This window comes from Kogia breviceps, chromosome 5, assembly GCF_026419965.1.
Source record: "Kogia breviceps isolate mKogBre1 chromosome 5, mKogBre1 haplotype 1, whole genome shotgun sequence".
NCBI classification, from domain to species: Eukaryota; Metazoa; Chordata; class Mammalia; order Artiodactyla; family Physeteridae; genus Kogia; species Kogia breviceps.
The window spans coordinates 81,755,014-81,775,684 of record NC_081314.1 but is presented as its reverse complement, the minus strand read 5'-3'; the positions used below and the strand labels follow the sequence as shown (position 1 = coordinate 81,775,684).

General features: G+C 38.6%; 1 protein-coding gene across 2 annotated transcripts in view; it reads left to right on the top strand.

The window, feature by feature from the left end:
• SEC22A (SEC22 homolog A, vesicle trafficking protein) overlaps window positions 1–20,227 on the top strand; it is an 80,002-nt gene extending 59,775 nt beyond the window's left edge. The window contains exon 7 of one of the 2 annotated variants that reach the window (XM_059064412.2): window positions 17,395–20,227. In XM_059064412.2, coding sequence (XP_058920395.1) covers window positions 17,395–17,595 — 201 coding nt within the window. In that variant the 3' untranslated portion in view covers window positions 17,596–20,227. The remainder of the gene's footprint in view (window positions 1–17,394) is intronic. The other variant, XM_067034437.1, reaches the window with a different exon arrangement.
• Window positions 20,228–20,671: the final 444 nt, after the last annotated feature.

Genomic DNA, 20,671 nt, shown 5'->3' with positions numbered 1-20,671 from the left:
TATATCATGATTCTAAAACAGTGTGAGGTAAATGTTAACTTTAAAATAATTTCCTGAATGATTGTTCTTATAAAATATACTTTTAGCTGTTTTGCCTTAATGAAATAATTTTAAATTCTAATAAGAATGCAAAAACGTGTTGAGCTCTTGCTTTGTGCTAAGCCCTTTGCTTTCCTTGTACCATTAAATCCTCAAAGAAAGCCCCACACTAATCCTATTATTATCACCATTTTTCACTGAGGCCCAGACAGTTCTTGCAGCCAGTCAGTGACTTGAACCCAGGCGACTCCAGAACCAGTGCTCTTGCCTATAGTTAGGCACACCTCTGTTACCTTTCTCAGAACAGCTAAAAGTAGTTTTTAGAGTTGCCTCATGGTGGTGCAGTGTCACCCAGGTGACCTTTTAACTTGAGAAAAATAAACAAATTCATGCTTTAATAAAGAAAACCAAAAAACCAATTTCCTTCATATTGACAGGCATGAAACTGCATGCTTTCCAATATGCTGAGCAGAGTGATAATAATGTTGTTTTTCCCACGTAAAAACTAAGTGATTACATTTTACCATATAACATGCTCTATCTCCAATTGTCAGGATATTTTTTCATCTCCATCAGATCAGACCTCAAAGGCACTACTACGTGGTTTGTGGCCTTTTCCTCCAGGCCATGGGTACTTATGGAATCACAGCGTTCAGCCAGATATACTCTTGATATGGAGCATTTAAAATAGGAAATCAGGGCTTCGCTGGTGGCACAGTGGTTGAGAGTCTGCCTGCTGATGCAGGGGACACGGGTTCGTGCCCCGGTCTGGGAAGATCCCACATGCCGCAGAGTGGCTGGGCCTGTGAGCCATGGCTGCTGAGCCTGCGCGTCCAGAGCCTGTGTTCCGCAACGGGAGAGACCACAACAGTGAGAGGCCCGTGTACAGCAAAAAAAAAAAAAAAAAAAAAAAAAAAAAAAAATTTTTAAATAAATAATAAAATAAAATAGGAAATGAGGGAATTCCCTGGTGGTCCAGTGGTTAGGACTCCACGCTTCCACTGCAGGAGGCACGGATTCGATCCCTGGTCAGGAAACTAACATCCTGCAAGCCACGTGGCATGACGTAAAAAAAAACATAAAATAGGAGATCAGAGGAAGTCTGAAGAAACTAGAGACTATTACTTTTCCTTCAGTGTTTTATTTTGAAAACCTTCAGACTTGCAGAAAAGTTGAGAAACTGGTACACCTAGAATCACCAATTGTTAACATTTTGCAGCACTTGCTTTAATTTATTCTCTCTTTGTATATTTGTGCATATAGTGTGTATATTTATTGTTTATAATGTAAGTTGCAGATAAAATGAATGTATAAAGTTGTTTTCTTATTAAACTTTTTATTTTGAGATAATTAGACTCATGTGGAGTCATAAGAGAGCACACCTGCTTCCCCACAGTGTTCCATGTTGCAAAGCTATAATACAGTATCACAACAGGATATGGATATTGATGCAATTAAGATATATAACAGTCCTATCACCATAAAGACTCCTCATGTTGCCTTTTATAGTTCCCTCCTGCCCTAACTCCTCCTTAATCTCTGGCAACAACTAGTGTGTTCTCCATTAATATAATTTTCTCATTTTGAGTATGTTATATGAATGGAATCATATAGTATGTAACCTTTTGTGATTGGCATTTTTTACTCAGCATAATTCTCTGGAGATTTATCCAAGTTGTTGGATGTATCAATTGTTTATTCTTTTTTATTGCTGAATTATATTCCATGGTATGGCTGTACCACAGTTTGATCAGTCACTCATTTGAAGGACATCTGAGTTGTTTCTAGGTTTTGGCTGTTATAAATAAAGCTGCTGTAAACCTTCATGTACAGGCTTTTGTGTGAACAAAAAAGTCTTCATTTCTCTGAGATAAATGCCCAGGAGTGCAATTACTGAGTCATGTGGTAGTGCATAGAAGTTGCATGCTTATTAAGAGACAAACTGTTTTCCAGAATAGTGTACCATTTTACATTCCCACCAGCATTGTGTGAGTGATCCAGTTTTTCTGCATCCTTATCGGCATTTGGTGTCATCTCTATTTTTTATTAATATTTTAGCCATTCTGATAGTTGTGTAATGATATCTCATTGTGGTTTTAATTTGCATTTTCCTAGTGGCTAATGATGTTGAAAATAGTTTTATGTGCTTATTTGTCATCTGTGTATCATCTTGGGTGAAATGTCTGTTCATGTCTTTTGCCTATTTTCTAAGGAAATAGTTTGTCTTAAACTGTTGAGTTTGAGAGTTCTTTATATATTCCAGATATTAGTCCTTTGTCAGATACGTAGTTTGCAAATACCTTCTCCCAGTCTTAGCTTGTCTTTTCGTCCTCTTAACAGTCTTTTGCAGATCAAGCATTTAAAATTTTTTCAAAGTTTAATTTTTCAGTTTTTCCTTTTTTTTTTCTGTACTGAATTGCTTTTGCATTAAAAAAAAAATCGGTTAGGCATGTTTATCTGGATCTTTTTCTGGGCTCTGTATCTGTTCCATCGATCTATGTGTCTGTCCCTCTGCCAGTACCATATAGTTTTGATTACTTCAGCTATTTAATAAGTCTTAAATTCAATTTTCTTAATAGTTATAGAGCTATTCAAATAATGTTTCATAATGGGTGAATTATGGTGGTTTGTGTTTTATGACGAAGTGGTCCATTTCACTCAGGTTATCAAATTGGTGTGTCGAATGCTTATAGTATTCCCTTACTATCCTTTTGATGTCTGTAGGCTTTGTAGTGATATTTTCTGTTTCAGTCCTCATATTGATCATTTGTATCTTCTCTTTTTCTTTATCAGTCTTCCTTGTTAATTTCATTGATCTTTTCACAGAGCCTGCTCTTTGTTTTATTGTTTTTTTTCCTATTTTCTATTTTATTATTTCTTTCCTCATGCTTGCTTTGGGTCTATTTGGCTCTTTTTCTAGGTTCTTGAGATAGAAGCTTAGATGATTTGATTTGAGAATTTTCTCTTTTGTAATTTATACATTTAGTGTTACAGATTTCCCTCTTAGCACTTCATTAGCTGTGTTCCATAAATTTTGAGCTGTTGTATTTTCATTTTCATTTAATTCAGTGTATTAAAAAAATTTTTCCCTGGGATTTCCTCTTTGGCCTATGGATTATTTAGAATTGTGTTGCTTAGTTTCCAAGTGTTTGGATATTTTCTGGTTTTCTTTCCATTATTGATTTCTAGTTTTATTCCATTGTAGTTTGAGAACATATTCCGTGTGATTTCAGTTATTTTACATTTGTTGAGGTTTGTTCTGTGGCCCAGAATATGGTCTGTCTTGGTATATGTTCCTTGGGCACTTGAACAGAATGTGTATTCTGCTGTTGTTGAGTGGGTTTTCTATAAATTTTGATTAGGTTCTGTTGGTTGATGGCGTTGTTCAGTTTTTATTTATCCTTGCTGATTTTCTGGCTAGTTCTGTCAACTGTTGAGAGAGGAGTTTTGAATTTTTCAACTGTAATTGTGTATTTCTCATTTGAGTTCTATCAGTTTTTGCAGTTCTCTTGTTTGGTTCATACACATTTAACATTGCTGTATCTTCTTGGTTGATTGATCCATTTATCATTTTTTAACATCTTTATTGCAGTATAATTGCTTTACAATGGTGTGTTAGTTTCTGTTTTATAACAGAGTGACTCAGCTATACATATACATATATCCCCAGATCTCCTCCCTCTTGCGTCTCCCTCCCTTCCTCCCTATCCCACCCCCCTAGGTGGTCACAAAGCACCAAGCTGATCTCCCTGTACTATGCAGCTCCTTCCTACTAGCTATCTATTTTACATTTGGTAGTGTATATATGTCCATGACACTCTCTCACTTAGTCCCAGCTTGCCCTTCCTCCACCCCATGTCCTCAAGTCCATTTTCTGTGTCTGCGTCTTTATTCCTGTCCTGCCCCTAAGTTCTTTATAACCTTTTTTTTTTAGATTCCATATATATGTGTTAGCATACAGTATTTGCTTTTCTCTTTCTGACTTACTTCACTCTGTATGACAGACTCTAGGTCCATCCACCTCACTACAAATAACTCAATTTCGTTTCTTTTTATGGCTGAGTAATATTCCATTGTATATATGTGTTACATCTTCTTTATCCATTCATCTCTTGATGGACATTTAGGTTGCTTCCATGTCCTGGCTATTGTAAATAGTGCTGCAGTGAACATTGTAGTGCATATATATCTTTCTGAATTATGGCTTTCTCAGGGTATATGCCCAGTAGTGGGATTGCTGGGTCATACAGTAGTTCTATTTTTAGTTTTTTAAGGAACCTCCATACTGTTCTCCATAGTGGGTGTATCAATTTACATTCCCATCAACAATGCAAGAGGGTTCCCTTTTCTCCACACCCTTTCCAGCATTTATTATTCCTAGATTTGTGTGTGTGTGTGTGTGGTACGCGGGCCTCTCACTGTTGTGGCCTCTCCTGTTGCGGAGCACAGGCTCCGGACACGCAGGCTCAGCGGCCATGGCTCACGGGCCCAGCCACTCTGTGGCATGTGGGATCTTCCCAGACCAGGGCACGAACCTGTGTCCCCTGCATCGGCAGGCGGATTCTCAACCACTGCACCACCAGGGAAGTCCTATTACTAGATTTTTTGAGCTGCCCATTATGACTGGTGTGAGGTGATACCTCATTGTGGTTTTGATTTGCATTTCTCTAATGATTAGTGATTTTGAGCATCTTTTCATGTATTTGTTGGCCATCTGTATGTATTCTTTGGAGAAATGCTTATTTAGGTCTTCTGCCCATTTTTGTATTGGGCTGTTTGTTTTTTTGATATTGAACTGCATGAGCTGCTTGTAAATTTTGGAGATTAATCCTTTGTCAGTTGCTTCATTTGCAAATATTTTCTCCCATTCTGAGGGCTGTCTTTTCGTCTTTTTTATGGTTTCCTTTGCTGTGTAAAAGCTTTTAAGTTTCATTAGGTCCCATTTGTTTATTTTTGTTTTTATTTCCATTTCTCTAGGAGATGGGTCAAAAAGGATCTTGCTGTGATTTATGTCATAGAGTGTTCTGCCTATGTTTTCCTCTAGGAGTTTTATAGTATCTGGCCTTACATTTAGGTTTTTAATCCATTTTACTTTATATTTATGTATGGTGTTAGGGCATGTTCTAATTTCATTCTTTTACACGTAGCTGTCCAGTTTTCCCAGCACCACTTATTGAAGAGACTGTCTTTTCTCCATTGTATATTCTTGCCTCCTTTATCAAAAATAAGGTGTCCATATGTATGTGGGTTTATCTCTGTGCTTTCTGTCCTGTTCCATTGATCAGTATTTCTGTTTTTGTGCCAGTACCATACTATCTTGATTACTGTAGCTTTGTAGTATAGTCTGAAGTCCGGTAGCCTGATTCCTACAGCTCCATTTTTCTTTCTCAAGATTGCTTTGGCTATTCGGGGTCTTTTGTGTTTCCATACAAATTGTGAAATTTTTTGCTCTAGTTCTGTGAAAAATACCATAGGGATTGCATTCAATCTGTAGATTGCTTTGGGTAGTATAGTCATTTTCACAATGTTGATTCTTCTAATCCAAGAATATGGTATATTTCTCTATCTGTTTGTATCATCTTTAATTTCTTTCATCAGTGTCTTATAGGTTTTCTGCATACAAGTCTTTTGTCTCCTTAGGTAGGTTTATTCCTAGGTATTTTATTCTTTTTGTTGCAGTGGTAAATGGGAGTGTTTCCTTAATTTCTCTTTCAGATTTTTCATCATTAGTGTATAGGAATGCAAGAGATTTCTGTGCATTAATTTTGTATCCTGCTGCTTTACTAATAAATTCATTGATTAGCTCTAGTAGTTTTCTGGGAGCATCTTTAGGATTCTCTATGTATAGTATCATGTCATCTGCAAACAGTGACAGCTTTGCTTCTTCTTTTCCGATTTGGATTTCTTTTATTTCTTTTTCTTCTCTGATTGTTGTGGCTAAAACTTCTATAACTATATTGAATAATAGTGGTGAGAATGCACAACCTTGTCTTTTTCCTGATCTTAGTGGAAATGGTTTCAGTTTTTCACCATTGGGAACAATGTTGGCTGTGGGTTTGTCATATATGGCCTTTATTATGTTGAGGTAAGTTCCCTTGTGCTTACTTTCTGGAGGGTTTTTATCATAAATGGGTGTTGAATTTTGTCGAAAGCTTTTTCTGCATCTATTCAGATGATAGTATGGTTTTTATCCTTCAGTTTGTTAATATAGTGTGTCACGTTGATTGATTTGCATATATTGAAGAATCCTTGCATTCCTGGGATAAACCCCACTTGATCATGGTGTATGATTCTTTTAATGTACTGTTGGATTCTGTTTGCTAGTATTTTGTTGAGGATTTTTGCATCTGTGTTCATCAGTGATATTGGCCTGTAGTTTTCTTTTTTTGTGACATCTTTGTCTGGTTTTGGTATCAGGGTTATGGTGGCCTCGTAGAATTAGTTTGGGAGTGTTCCTCCCTCTGCTATATGGAAGAGTTTGAGAAGGATAGGTGTTAACTCTTCTCTAAATGTTTGATAGAATTCACATGTGAAGCCATCTGGTCCTGGGCTTCTGTTTGAAGATTTTAAACCACAGTCTCAGTTTCAGTGCTTGTGATTGCTTTGTTTATATTTTCTATTTCTTCCTCATTCATTCTCAGAAGATTGTGCTTTTCTAAGAATGTGTCCATTTCTTCCAGGCTGTCCATTTTATTGGCATATAGTTGCTTGCAGTAATCTCTCATGATCCTTTGTATTTCTGCAGTGTCAGTTGTTACTTCTTTTGCATTTCTAATTCTATTGATTTGAGTCTTCTTCCTTTTTTTCTTGATGAGTCTGGCTAATGGTTTATCAATTAATGTTTATCTTCTGAAGGAATGAGCTTTTAGTTTTATTGATCTTTACTATTGTTTACTTCATTTCTTTTTCTTTTATTTCTTTTTTTAAAACATCTTTATTTGAGTATAACTGTTTTACAATAGTGTGTTAGTTTCTCCTTTGCAACAAAGTGAATCAGTTATACATATACATATGTTCCCATATCTCTTCCCTCTTGCATCTCCCTCCCTCCCACCCTCCCTATCCCACCCCTCTAGGTGGTCACAAAGCACAGAGGTGAACTCCCTGTGCTATGCGGCAGCTTCCCACTAGCTATCTAATTTACATTTTGTAGTGTGTATATGTCCCTGCCACTCTCTCACATCGTCACCGCTTAGCCTTCCCCCTCCCCATATCCTCAAGTCCATGCTCTAGTAGATCTGTGTTTTGTTCCCGTTCTACACCTAGGCTCTTCATGACATTTTTTTTTCTTAGATTCCATATATATGTGTTAGCATACGGTATTTGTTTTTCTCCTTCTGACTTACTTCACTCTGTATGACAGGCTCCAGGTCTATCCACCTCATTACAAATAACTCAGTTTCATTTCTTTTTATGGCTGAGTAGTATTCCATTGTATATATGTGCCACATCTTCTTTATCCATTCATCTGTTGATGGACACTTAGGTTGTTTCCATATCCTGGCTATCGTAAATAGAGCTGCAATAAACATTTTGGTACATGACTCTTTTTGAATTATGGTTTTTTCAGGGTATATGCCTGGTAGTGGGATTGTGGGGTCATATGGTAGTTCTATTTGTAGTTTTTTAAGGAACCTCCATACTGTTCTCCATAGTGGCTGTATCAATTTATATTCCCACCAGCAGTGCAAGAGGGTTCCCTTTTCTCCACACCCTCTCCAGCATTTATTGTTTCTAGAGTTTTTGATGATGGCCAATCTGACCGGTGTGAGATGATATCTCATTGTAGTTTTGATTTGCATTTCTCTAGTGATTAATGATGTTGAGCATTCTTTCATGTGTTTGTTGGCAATCTGTATATCTTCTTTGGAGAGATGTCTATTTAGTTCTTCTGCCCATTTTTGGATTGGGTTGTTTGTTTTTTTGTTATTGAGCTGCATGAGTTGCTTATAAATTTTGGAAATTAATCCTTTGTCAGTTGCTTCATTTGCAAATATTTTCTCCCATTCTGAGGGTTGTCTTTTGGTCTTGTTTATGGTATCCTTTGCTGTGCAAAAGCTTTTAAGTTTCATTAGGTCCCATTTGTTTATTTGTGTTTTTATTTCCATTTCTCTAGGAGATGGGTCAAAAAGGATCTTGCTGTGATTTATGTCGTATAGTGTTCTGCCTATGTTTTCCTCTAAGAGTTTGATAGTGTCTGGCCTTACATTTAGGTCTTTCACCCATTTTGAGTTTATTTTTGTGTGTGGTGTTAGGGATTGTTCTAATTTCATACTTTTACAGGTAGCTGTCCAGTTTTCCCAGTACCACTTATTGAAGAGGCTGTCTTTTCTCCACTGTATATCCTTCCCTCCTTTATCAAAGATAAGGTGACCATATGTGTGTGGGTTTTATCTCTGGGCTTTCTATCCTGTTCCATTGATCTATATTTCTGTTTTTGTGCCAGTACCATACTGTCTTGATTACTGTAGCCTTGTAGTATAGTCTGAAGTCAGGGAGCCTGATTCCTCCAGCTCCATTTTTCCTTCTCAAGATTGCTTTGGCTATTCGGGGTCTTTTGTGTTTCCATACAAATTGTGAAATTTTTTGTTCTAGTTCTGTAAAAAATGCCAGTGGTAATTTGATAGGGATTGCATTGAATCTGTAGATTGCTTTGGGTAATAGAGTCATTTTCACAATGTTGATTCTTCCAATCCAAGAACATGGTATATTTCTCCACCTATTTGTATCATCTTTAATTTCTTTCATCAGTGTCTTATAGTTTTCTGCATACAAGTCTTTTGTCTCCTTAGGTAGGTTTATTCCTAGATATTTTATTCTTTTTGTTGCAATGGTAAATGGGAGTGTTTTCTTAATTTCACTCTCAGATTTTTCATCATTAGTGTATAAGAATGCCAGAGATTTCTGTGCATTAATTTTGTATCCTGCTGCTTTACTAATAAATTCATTGATTAGTTCTAGTAGTTTTCTGGTAGCATCCTTAGGATTCTCTATGTATAGTATCATGTCATCTGCAAACAGTGACAGCTTTGCTTCTTCTTTTCCTATTTGGATTCCTTTTATTTCCTTTTCTTCTCTGATTGCTGTGGCTAGAACTTCCAAAACTAGGTTGAATAAGAGTGGTGAGAGTGGGCAACCTTGTCTTGTTCCTGATCTTAGTGGAAATGGTTTCAGTTTTTCACCATTGAGAACAAATGCTAGCTGTGGGTTTGTCATATATGGCCTTTATTATGTTGAGGAAAGTTCCCTCTATGCCTCCTTTCTGCAGGGTTTTTATCATAAATGGGTGTTGAATTTTGTCAAAAGCTTTCTCTGCATCTATTGAGATGATCATATGGTTTTTCTCCTTCAGTTTGTTGATATGGTGTATCACATTGAGTGATTTGCGTATATTGAAGAATCCTTGCATTCCTGGGATAAACCCCACTTGATCATGGTGTATGATCCTTTTAATGTGCTGTTGGATTCTGTTTGCTAGTATTTTGTTGAGGATTTTTGCATCTATGTTCATCAGTGATATTGGCCTGTAGTTTTCTTTCTTTGTGACGTCTTTGTCTGGTTTTGGTATCAGGGTGATGGTGGCCTCATAGAATGAGTTTGGGAGTGTTCCTCCCTCTGCTATATTATGGAAGAGTTTGAGAAGGATAGGTGTTAACTCTTCTCTAAATGTTTGATAGAATTCACATGTGAAGCCATCTGGTCCTGGGCTTCTGTTTGAAGATTTTAAACCACAGTCTCAGTTTCAGTGCTTGTGATTGCTTTGTTTATATTTTCTATTTCTTCCTCATTCATTCTCAGAAGATTGTGCTTTTCTAAGAATGTGTCCATTTCTTCCAGGCTGTCCATTTTATTGGCATATAGTTGCTTGCAGTAATCTCTCATGATCCTTTGTATTTCTGCAGTGTCAGTTGTTACTTCTTTTGTATTTCTAATTCTATTGATTTGAGTCTTCTTCCTTTTTTTCTTGATGAGTCTGGCTAATGGTTTATCAATTTTATTTTCTCAAAGAACCAGCTTTTACTTTTATTGATCTTTGCTATTGTTTCCTTCATTTCTTTTTCATTTATTTCTGATCTAATTAATCTTTATGATTTCTTTCCTTCTGCTAACTTTGGGTTTTTTTTGTTGTTCTTCTTTCTCTGATTGCTTTAGGTGTAAGGTTAGGTTGTTTATTTGAGATGTTTCATGTTTTTTGAGGTAGGATTTTATTGCTATAAACTTCCCTCTTAGAACTGCTTTTACTGCATCCCGTAGGTTTTGGGTCATCGTGTTTTCATTGTTATTTGTGTCTAGATATTTCTGATTTCCTCATTGATTTCTTCATTGATCTCTTGGTTATTTAGTAGTGTATTGTTTAGCCTCCTTGTATTTGTATTTTTTACAGATATTTTCCTGTAATTGATATCTAGTCTCATAGCATTGTGGTCGGAAAAGATACATGATACGATTTCAGTTTTCTTAAATTTACCAGGGCTTGATTTTTGACCCAAGATATGATCTGTCCTGGAGAATGTTCCATGAGCACTTGAGAAGAAAGTGTATTCTGTTGTTTTGGATGAAATGTCCTATAAATATCAGTTACGTCCATCTTGTTTAATGTATCATTTAAAGCTTGTGTTTCCTTATTTATTTTCATTTTGGATGATCTGTCTATTGGTGAAAGTGGAGTGTTAAAATCCCCTACTATGATTGTGTTGCTGTCGATTTCCCCTTTTATGGCTGTTAGCATTTGCCTTATGTATTGAGGTGCCCCTATGTTGGGTGCATAAATATTTACAATTGTTATATTTTCTTCTTGGATTGATCTCTTGACCATTATGTAGTGTCCTTCTTTGTCTCTTGTAATAGTCTTTATTTTAAAGTCTATTTTGTCTGATATGAGAATTGCTACTCCAGATTTCTTATGATTTCCATTTGCATGGAATACCTTTTTCCATCCCCTCACTTTCAGTCTGTATGTGTCCCTAGGTCTGAAGTGGGTCTCTTGTAGACAGCATATGTACGGGTTTTGTTTTTGTATCCCTTCAACCAGTCTATGTGTTTTGGTGGAAGCATTTAATCCATTTAAGGTAGTTATCGATATATATGTTCCTATTACCATTTTCTTAATTGTTTTGGGTTTGTTATTGTAGGTCTTTTCCTCCTCTTGTGTTTCCTGCCTAGAGAAGTTCTTTTAGCATTTGTTGTAAAGCTGATTTGGTGATACTGAATTCTCTTAGCTTTTGCTTGTCTATAAAGCTTTTCATTTTTATTTTTATTTTAAAAAATATTTATTTATTTATTTATGGCTGTGTTGCGTCTTCGTTTCTGTGCGAGGGCTTTCTCTAGTTGTGGCTAGTGGGGCCACTCTTCATTGCGGTGCACAGGCCTCTCACTATTGCGGCCTCTCTTGTTGCGTAGCACAGGCTCCAGACGCGCAGACTCAGTAATTGTGGCTCACGGGCCCAGTTGCTCCATGGAATGTGGGATCTTCCCAGACCAGGGCTCGAACCCATGTCCTCTGCATTGGCAGGCAGATTCTCAACCACTGCACCACCAGGGAAGCCCTGTAAAGGTTTTAATTTTTCTGTTGAATCTGAAAGAGATCCTTGCTGGATAGAGTAATCTTGGTTGTAGTTTTTTCCCTTTCATCACTGTAAATATGTCCTGCCACTCCCTTCTGGCTTGCAGAGTTTCTGCTGAAAGGTCAGCTCTTAACCTTATGGTGATTCCCTTGTATGTTATTTGTTGTTTTTCCCTTGCTGCTTTTAATATTTTTTCTTTGTATTTAATTTTTGATAGTTTGATTAATATGTGTCTTGGCGTGTTTCTCCGTAGATTTATCCTGTATGGGACTCTCTGTGCTTCCTGGACTTGATGAACTATTTCCTTTCCCATGTTGGGGAAGTTTTCATCTGTAATCTCTTCAAATATTTTCTCAGTCCTTTTGTTTTCCTCTTCTTCTTCTGGGACCCCTATAATTCAAATATTGGTGTGTTTAATGTTGTCCGAGAGGTCTCTGAAACTGTCTTCAATTCTTTTCATTCTTTTTTCTTTATTCTGCTCTGTTGTAGTTATTTCCACTATTTTATCTTCCAGGTCACTTATCCGTTCTTCTGCTTCAGTTATTCTGCTATTGATTCCTTCTAGAGAATTTTTTTTTTTTTTTTTTTTTTCGGTACGCGGGCTTCTCACTGTTGTGGCCTCTCCCGTTGCGGAGCACAGGCTCCGGATGCACAGGCTCAGCAGCCATGGCTCATGGGCCCAGCCGCTCTTCAGCATGTGGGATCTTCCTGGACCGGGGCACAAACCCGTGTCCCCTGCATCAGCAGGCGGACTCTCAACCACTGCGTCACCAGGGAAGCCCTAGAGAATTTAAAATTTCATTTATTGTGTCCTTCATCATTGTTTGTTTGCTCTTTAGTACTTTTTTCTAGGTCCTTGTTAAATGTTTCTTGTATTTCCTCCATTCTATTTCCAAGATTTTGGATCATCTTTACTATCATTACTCTGAATTCTTTTTCGTATAGACTGCCTATTTCCTCTTCATTTGTTTGGTCTGTTGGGTTTTTGCCTTGCTCCTTCATCTGCTGTGTGTTTCTCTGTCTTCTCATTTTGCTTAACTTACTGTGTTTGGTGTCTCCTTTTTGCAGGCTGCATGTATGTAGTTCCCGTTGTTTTTGGTGTCTGCCCCCAGTGGGTAAGGTTGGTTCAGTGGGTCGTGTAGGCTTCCTGGTGGAGGGGACTGGTGCCTGTCTTATGGTGAATGAGGCTTGATGTTGTCTTTCTGCTGGGCAGGACCATGTCTGGTGGTGTGTTTGGGGTGTCTGTGACCTTATTATGATTTTAGGCAGCGTCTCTGCTAATGGGTGGGGTTGTATTCCTGTCTTGCTAGTTGTTTGGCATAGGGTATCCAGCACTGTAGCTTGCTGGTCGTTGCATGGAGCTGAGTCTTAGCGTTGAGATGGAGATCTCTGGGAGAGCTTTCGCTGTTTGATATTACATGGAGCCGGGAGGTCTCTGGTGGACCAGGGTCCTGAACTAGGCTCTCCCACCTCAGAGACACAGGCCTGACACCTGGCCAGAGCACAAAGACCCTGTCAGCCACATAGCTCAGAAGAAAAGAGAGAAAAAAGAAAGAAAGGAACAAATTAAGTTATTAAAATAAAACAATTATTGAAAATTTAAAATATTTAAAATAATGAAAAGAAAAAGAAGGAAAGAAGAGATCAACCAAACCAAAAAACAAATTCACCAATGATAACAAGCACTAAGAACTGTACTAAAATTAAAAAAAAAAAACAGACAGAACCCTAGGACAAATGGTAAAAGCAAAGCTATACAGACAGAATCACACAAAGAAGCATACACATACACACAAAAAGAGAAAAAGGAAAAAAATATATATATATATATTAAAAAAAGGAAGAGAGCACCCAAATCAATAAACAAATCTACAATGATCATAAACTCTAAATACTAAACTAAGATAAACATAAGACCAGAAACAAATTAGATGCAGAAAGCAAACCCCAAGTCTGTAGTTGCTCCCAAAGTCCACTGCCTCAATTTTGCGATGATTCGTTGTCCATTCAGGTATTCCAGAGGTGCAGGGTGCATCAAGTTGATTGTGAAAATTTAATCCACTGCTCCTGAGGCTGCTGGGAGAGATTTCCCTTTCTCTTCTTTGTTCGCATAGCTCCTGGAGTTCAGCTTTGGATTTGGCCACGCCTCTGCGTGTAGGTCACCTGAGGGTGTCTGTTCTTTGCTCAGACAGGACGGGGTTAAAGGAGCAGCTGATTAGGGGGCTCTGGCTCACTCAGGCTGGAGAGAGGGAGGGGTACACAATGCAGGGCCAGCCTGCAGCAGCAGAGGCCAGCGTGACATTGCAACAGCCTGAGGCGCACCATGTGTTCTCCCGGGGAAGTTGTCCCTGGGTCACAGGACCCTGGCAGTGGTGGGCTAAACAGGCTCCCGGGAGGGGTGGTGTGGATAGTGACCTGTGCTTGCACACAGGCTTCTTGGTGGCTGCAGCAGCAGCCTTAGTGTCTCATGCCCATCTCTGGGGTCCATGCTGATAGCTGCATCTCGCGTCTGTCTCTGGAGCTTGTTTAGGCAGTGCTCTGACTCCCCTCTCCTCACACACCCTGAAACAGTGGTCTCTTGACTCTTATGAAGTTCCAGACATTTTCCCGGACTCCCTCCCAGCTAGCTGTGGCGCACTAGCCCCCTCCAGGCTGTGTTCACGCAGCCAACCCCAGTCCTCTCCCTGGGCTCTGACCTCCAAAGCCCAAGCCTCAGCTCCCAGCCCCCACCCGTCCTGGTGGGTGAGCAGACAAGCCTCTCGGGCTGGTGAGTGCTGGTTGGCACTGATCCTCTGTGTGGGAATCTCTCTGCTTTGCCCTCTGCACCCCTATTGCTGCACTCTTCTCCATGGCTCTGAAGCTTCGCCCCCCGCCCCGGCCAGCCCCAATCTTCAGGGGGTGAAGGGGCTTGCTAGTGTGTGGAAAGTTTTCCTCCTTCATAGCTTCCTCCCAAATGTGCAGGCCCTGTCCCTATTCTTTTGTCTCTGTTTTTTCTTTTTTCTTTTGCCCTACCCAGGTATGTGGGGAGTTTCTTGCCTTTTGGGAAGTCTGAGGTCTTCTGCCAGTGTTCAGTAGGTGTTCTGTAGGAGTTGTTCCACATGTAGATGTATTTGGGGTGGGGAGGTGATCTCCCCTTCTTACTCCTCCACCATCTTGAAAGTCTCCTTCTGATCCATTTATCATTATATCCCTCTCTGTCCCTGGTTATTTTTACTTTCTTTGAAATATTTTTATTTATTTATTTATTTTAAGTTTTTATTTTTTTGCGGCACCGTGCAGCATGTGGGATCTTAGCTCCCTGACCAGGGATAGAATCTGTGCCCCCTGCAGTGGAAGCCCGGAGTCTTAACCACTGGACCACCAGGGAAGTCCCAAAATATTTTTATATTTATCTAATAGTAAGATAGCCACTCCTGCTTGCCTTTGATTAATGTTTTCATGCTATATCTTTTTCCATCCTTTTACTTTTAACTTGCCTGTGTCATTTGGATTGATTTTTTGGTAGACAACATGGAGTTCATTTATGTTTTTTTAATACACCCTGCCAATCTCTATCTTTTAATTGTTATATTTAAGCCATTTATATTCAGTATAATTATTGATATGTTACGGCTTGTCTGCCATCTTAGTTTTTGTTTTCAGTTTTTCATTTTTCTGTTTTCTTTTTCTTGTCTTCCTGTGGATTACTTGAACATTCTTTTAGAACTACATTTTGACTTATCTATAATGTTTTTGAGTATGTCTCTTTGTATAGCTTTAAATATTGCTCTAGGTATTGCATTTCACCTTCTTATCTCAGTTTTCTGGTGTCATCATTTTACCAGTTCAGGTGAAGCATAGGAACTGTACCTCCCTTTATGTCCCTTTGTCCTCCTCTATTTATAATTGTCTTAAATATTTCCTCTAGATATATTTAGAACCACATCAGGCAGTGTTACAATTTTTACTTCAACCATCAAACATAATTTAGAAAGTTCTTAAAAAGGCAAGCCTATTACATTAACCTGTATTTTTGCTGAGTTTCTTTTCTATCCATTATTCCAAGGTTCCTTCTTCTGTTTCCTTTCTATATAGAGAGCTTCCTTTAGCCATTCTTTTAGAGTACATTTGTTGGTGATAAATTCTCTTAGTCTTCTCTCATATCTTTATTTTTATACAAATGTCTTTATTTTCCCTTCATTCCTAAAGGATATTTTTGTTGAGTATAGGATTCTGGATTGACAGCTCTTTTCTTTCAGCACTTGAAAAATGTTGTTCCACTCTTACCTGAACTTTATGGTTTCTGATGAGAAATCCATTGCCCTGCTAATGCCAAGTGGAGGTGAATGTCCAGAGTCCCACTTGGTCTCCACTGACACCACAGGGTGGGAGTCAAAGTTCTGGCTTCCCACTTGCCTCCTCTGAAGCCCTGGAGTGTTAGAACATCTCCTTAGAGCATTATAGGCTCCCCACATAGGCTTTGATGGGCTGGGTGTGGGTGGTCACAATTCTTTTGTGGGTTTGGTTTTTTTGTTTGGTTGGTTGGTTTTTGTTTTTTTTTTTGCGGTACGTGGGCCTCTCACTGTTGTGGCCTCTCCCATTGCAGAGCACAGGCTCCGGACGTGCAGGCTCAGCAGCCATGGCTCACGGGCCCAGCCGCTCTGTGGCATGTGGGATCTTCCCGGACCAGGGCACGAACCCGTGTCCCCTGCATCGGCAGGCAGACTGTTAACCACTGCGCCACCAGGGAAGCCCTTTGTGGGTTTTTTTGTTTTGTTTTGTTTTTGGTGGTGTTTGGCTGGAGTAGAATAGTTATTATGTAAAAGTTCTCTGTCTTGGAAAGGTGCCCCTCTCGTGGTCTTTTGGCTAGAGAGAACAAGATTTTACTGAATGTTTGTTTGTTTTGTTGGTGTGCATCCATTGGTGTTTCTAGTTGCCAGCTTCTTCAGCTCCAACTTTGGGATATATGAGGCAAAAAAAGTAATTTACCACTGTGTCAGTCCCCTGGGTCTCAAGGTCCTTAGCCTATCTGCCGTCTTCTCTTCATCATCCAGAATCATCTTTTGCTTGATATATAATGTCCAGGGTTTTAAGTTGTACTTAGTGGGAAGAATAGAGGAAAGTGCATCAACTCCATCATCCCAGCACAGTTGTTTTTAAAATAAGTTACAAGCATCAAGATATTTCACCTCTAAAAACTTGAACATGTGTCTTTTGAGAACAAAGACATCATTCTACATAGCCATGATACCTTTATCACACCCCAGAAATTTAATACTGATACAATATTATCTAATAGAGGATTCATATTCAGATTATGTTGTCTCCAAAATGTTCTCTATAGCTCTTTTCCTCTGATTCCAGATTTTGCAAACCTATTTCTTAAACCTATTTCCCTTTTAAATAGGGAGTATATTAAAGATACATTGAGGGCTTCCCTGGTGGCGCAGTGGTTGAGAGTCCGCCTGCCGATGCAGGAGACACGGGTTCGTGCCCAGGTCCGGGAAGATCCCACGTGCCGCGGAGCAACTGAGCCCGTGAGCCATGGCCGCTGAGCCTGCGCGTCCGGAGCCTGTGCTCCGCAACGGGAGAGGCCACAACAGTGAGAGGCCCGCATACCGCAAAAAAAAAAAAAAGATACATTGAGTGTATAGCTGAGTGTGTTAAAGATATTACACTGTCTTATCTGTAGTTGAAAAATCCCTTTTTCCACTCTCATATTTTACCCTGTGACCTGTTACAGCTTTATAGTAGAAGCATCTATTTCTTTTCCTGTAACCCTAATCATCTTTCATTTTTATATTTTCAACAGTGTTATTTATTTGTCTACTACACCGGCTGGCGGAATGTCAAATCTTTTTTGACTTTTGGCTTAATCTGTCTATGCAACATGTATCTCTATGAACTGCGCAACCTCTGGCAGCTTTTCTTTCACGTGACTGTGGGAGCATTTGTTACATTCCAGATCTGGCTGAGACAAGCCCAGGGCAAGTCTCCTGATTACAATGTCTGACACCATCCTTCAGATGTGTTGCCTTGGCTTCAGGGGAAAAACGAGGGAGCATATCTTAACTACCACTGTGATGAAGAAACTGTTCACCACAAATCAGAAGCTCTGCTGTCTTTCTCTCCAGCTGTCCTTTTCTTTTTAAGTCAGCATGGCATGCCTATGAGCATGCCACACCTGCTACGCAAACTCCTCTCAGCAGAATGTTGGCCATGAGATTATCAATCAGAAGATGAGGAGACCTCTCTGCAGGGCCGTGGCAGTGGAAGAACAGTCAGATGCCATTGGAAGATTTGGCCAGCATCCCTGAATCCTGGCTGGAGAGTTCAGTCAAAAATTATGTGTGGTACTTGCTCTGAGAACTAAGCAGGAGCTCTACAACCCAGGTTTGCCTTTGTGAGGCATTAGTGTAGACCAAATAAAAAGATGCTGCAGTGAATCGGAAAGTTTATGTGTAAAACAAATTATTTGCTAAATATTAGATTTTGCACATTTATGGTACCACAAGTTTGTGAAGTCCAGATTGGTGTGGAATGGGTTCTTTTTCCTTTTATATTTTTGCTTGAATCTTAACTCTGGAAATTACCTGATTTAGGAGAAAGCTCTGGTGAGCTCATCCCTTGAGCATCACAGTATTGAAAACACAGTGACACATGTTTCTTTCCTAGGCCATGTTTATACTTTCTTTTGAAATCACTTTTAAAAAATATTTGTTAGGCTATAGCCATTGTTTGCCAAACTTCAATCACTTGAGCATTACATATGCTATTATTTACTTAATATTTATCTTTTAAATTTTAAAATATTTAAAAAAGAAACTAACCTCTATTCCAAGTAGAAAACCAGCATCAGTTTGCCATAAAAAGGATAACTACAAAATAAACAAAAATAAAACAAAGATGTTATTACATTCTAGCTGGATATTAATGCCTGCCAAGGCTCTGAATCCAAAAAGCCTGTTCTTTCTTTATTGCAGTGAGAGAGATGTTACCCAGCACCAAAATGGGGCTCTCTCTGTGGAATTATCAGAAGTTTAAAAGAAAATTATAGGGCTTCCCTGGTGGCGCAGTGGTTAAGAATCCGCCTGCCAATGCAGGGGACATGGGTTTGAGCCCTGGTCCAGGAAGATCCCACATGTCGTGGAGCAACTAAGCCCATGTGCCACAACTACTGAGCCTGCACTCTAGAGCCCACGAGGCACAACTACTGAAGCCCGCGTGCCTAGAGCCCGTGCTCCACAACAAGAGAAGCCACCGCAGTGAGAATCCCGCACACCACAACAAAGAGTAGCCCTGCTTGCCACAACTAGAGAAAGCCCGTGTGCACCAACAAAGACCCAATGCAGCCAAATATAAAAATAATTTAAAAATATATATTACAAAGGGAATGCCATTCTTACTGTAATTCAGCATTATTTAATTCTGTGTTGTGTATCACCTAAAATCATCTTGCATGCCACCAAGTGGCATGAGTCCTGCACTATGGAGACACCGAGCTGTTCTAAAAGAATCAGAAGGTGACTCTTCTCTTAGCACTTATTATTCCTCTTATTATTTTATGGCTTTGAGGAGTTAAGCACCTACTATCTTAGAGAACTTACTTGCTTTTTGATAACTTTATATTGTTTAAGCAGCTTTGAATTAATAATAGAGGAAGCATAGTTTGTTTCCATTAGCAAAATCTACAGCTCTTCTGGTTTCGAAGTCATCTTCATGAGTGATTTTCTTGAGAAAAGATTCCAATTAAGGAATTCATAAGGTACTGAAATTTGATATCCAGAAAAACTGTGGACCCATTACCTGTAATTCATGTTCTGGGTATATTAATTTTGCAGAAGAAATTGTCCAGAGAGGTAAAGTCACTGAACTGCACTGTTTCCAGAACCAGTATACATAGGTATGTCTACAGTGAGAAATCTTGCTTAACTATAACCTTTTTGCTACACTCTTCTTTCAGGAGAATGAGGCAAAAGAAGACAGTAAGCTTAACAATTTGGGGGATTTATTTAATGCAAGAAACTCCAGTTCCCTCCAGTTTTCTGCCTCTAACAAACTGCACAGAAATTATGAATATTCTGAGAGATATCCCAAGGTACCACATGATCCTAAATGATCAAGATAAAATTGATTTATGTTTGGTGTTTTGTAGTTACTGAGCCAGGAAAGTAAAGTGGTTCAATTTAGAAAGTTTTTTTTCTAAACTAATGGTTAAAGCAAGAAGAGTTTTCTTGTAAATAGTTGATTAACCAGGAGATTGGAGTATTCTGGTTCATAGTGATTTTGCTGTATATTGATATTTTATAGCTCTTTTACCAGTTTGATTCTCTTTATTATTGAATTATAATATTTGGTATTTGGATACATTGAGCAAGGACACTTGAAAACTCACTAGCTATCTTTAAAGGCTTAATTTGTTTTTTGTTTATGTTTTGCTTTTTCACCAGCTATTTTGGATAAGGGGATGTTTACATGTTAATGTAAAAAATGAAAACAGGTATAAATAATGTTTTATGTATAGAAATGCTTTCTTTCATTATTTGGTGCCTACATCTCACAGTGTTTATTACAACTTCCCTGCCTCTATCATGTTGTTGCCAAAGAAACTATGAATTTGGAAAGATAAATTTTTGCCATGAATGTAAAGAAGTTTTTAAGCTCTTGAGAGAGAATCACTTAGGCTTCTAATGTGTATGATGGTAATACGTTGTGTTTATATTGCAATTTTACTTCTAAGAGCAAGTCCGCATTTACCTACCTAAATCATAATGGGTTTTGTAGTGTCGGAATAGTATTTGCTCTCCTATTAAGAAGGAGGACCCTAAGGTAATCGGATGGTAATGACTTACCTAGGGTCAAAAGCAAAACACAATTTCTGATCTCTTAGCCCAGGGTTTTCCCACTAGAGTGGAAAGTAATGAAAATAACTAAGATTATATTCAGGGAATATGTCCTTGATAAAATTGAGATACTGGGGACTTCTTAAAATAATGAGATTTAGCCTGCTACTGTCAAATCTAGGTGTATATTTTCTTCCTTAAGGTAATTCTGAAATACTGCTTTTGATTAAGGTATGCTATGAGGGC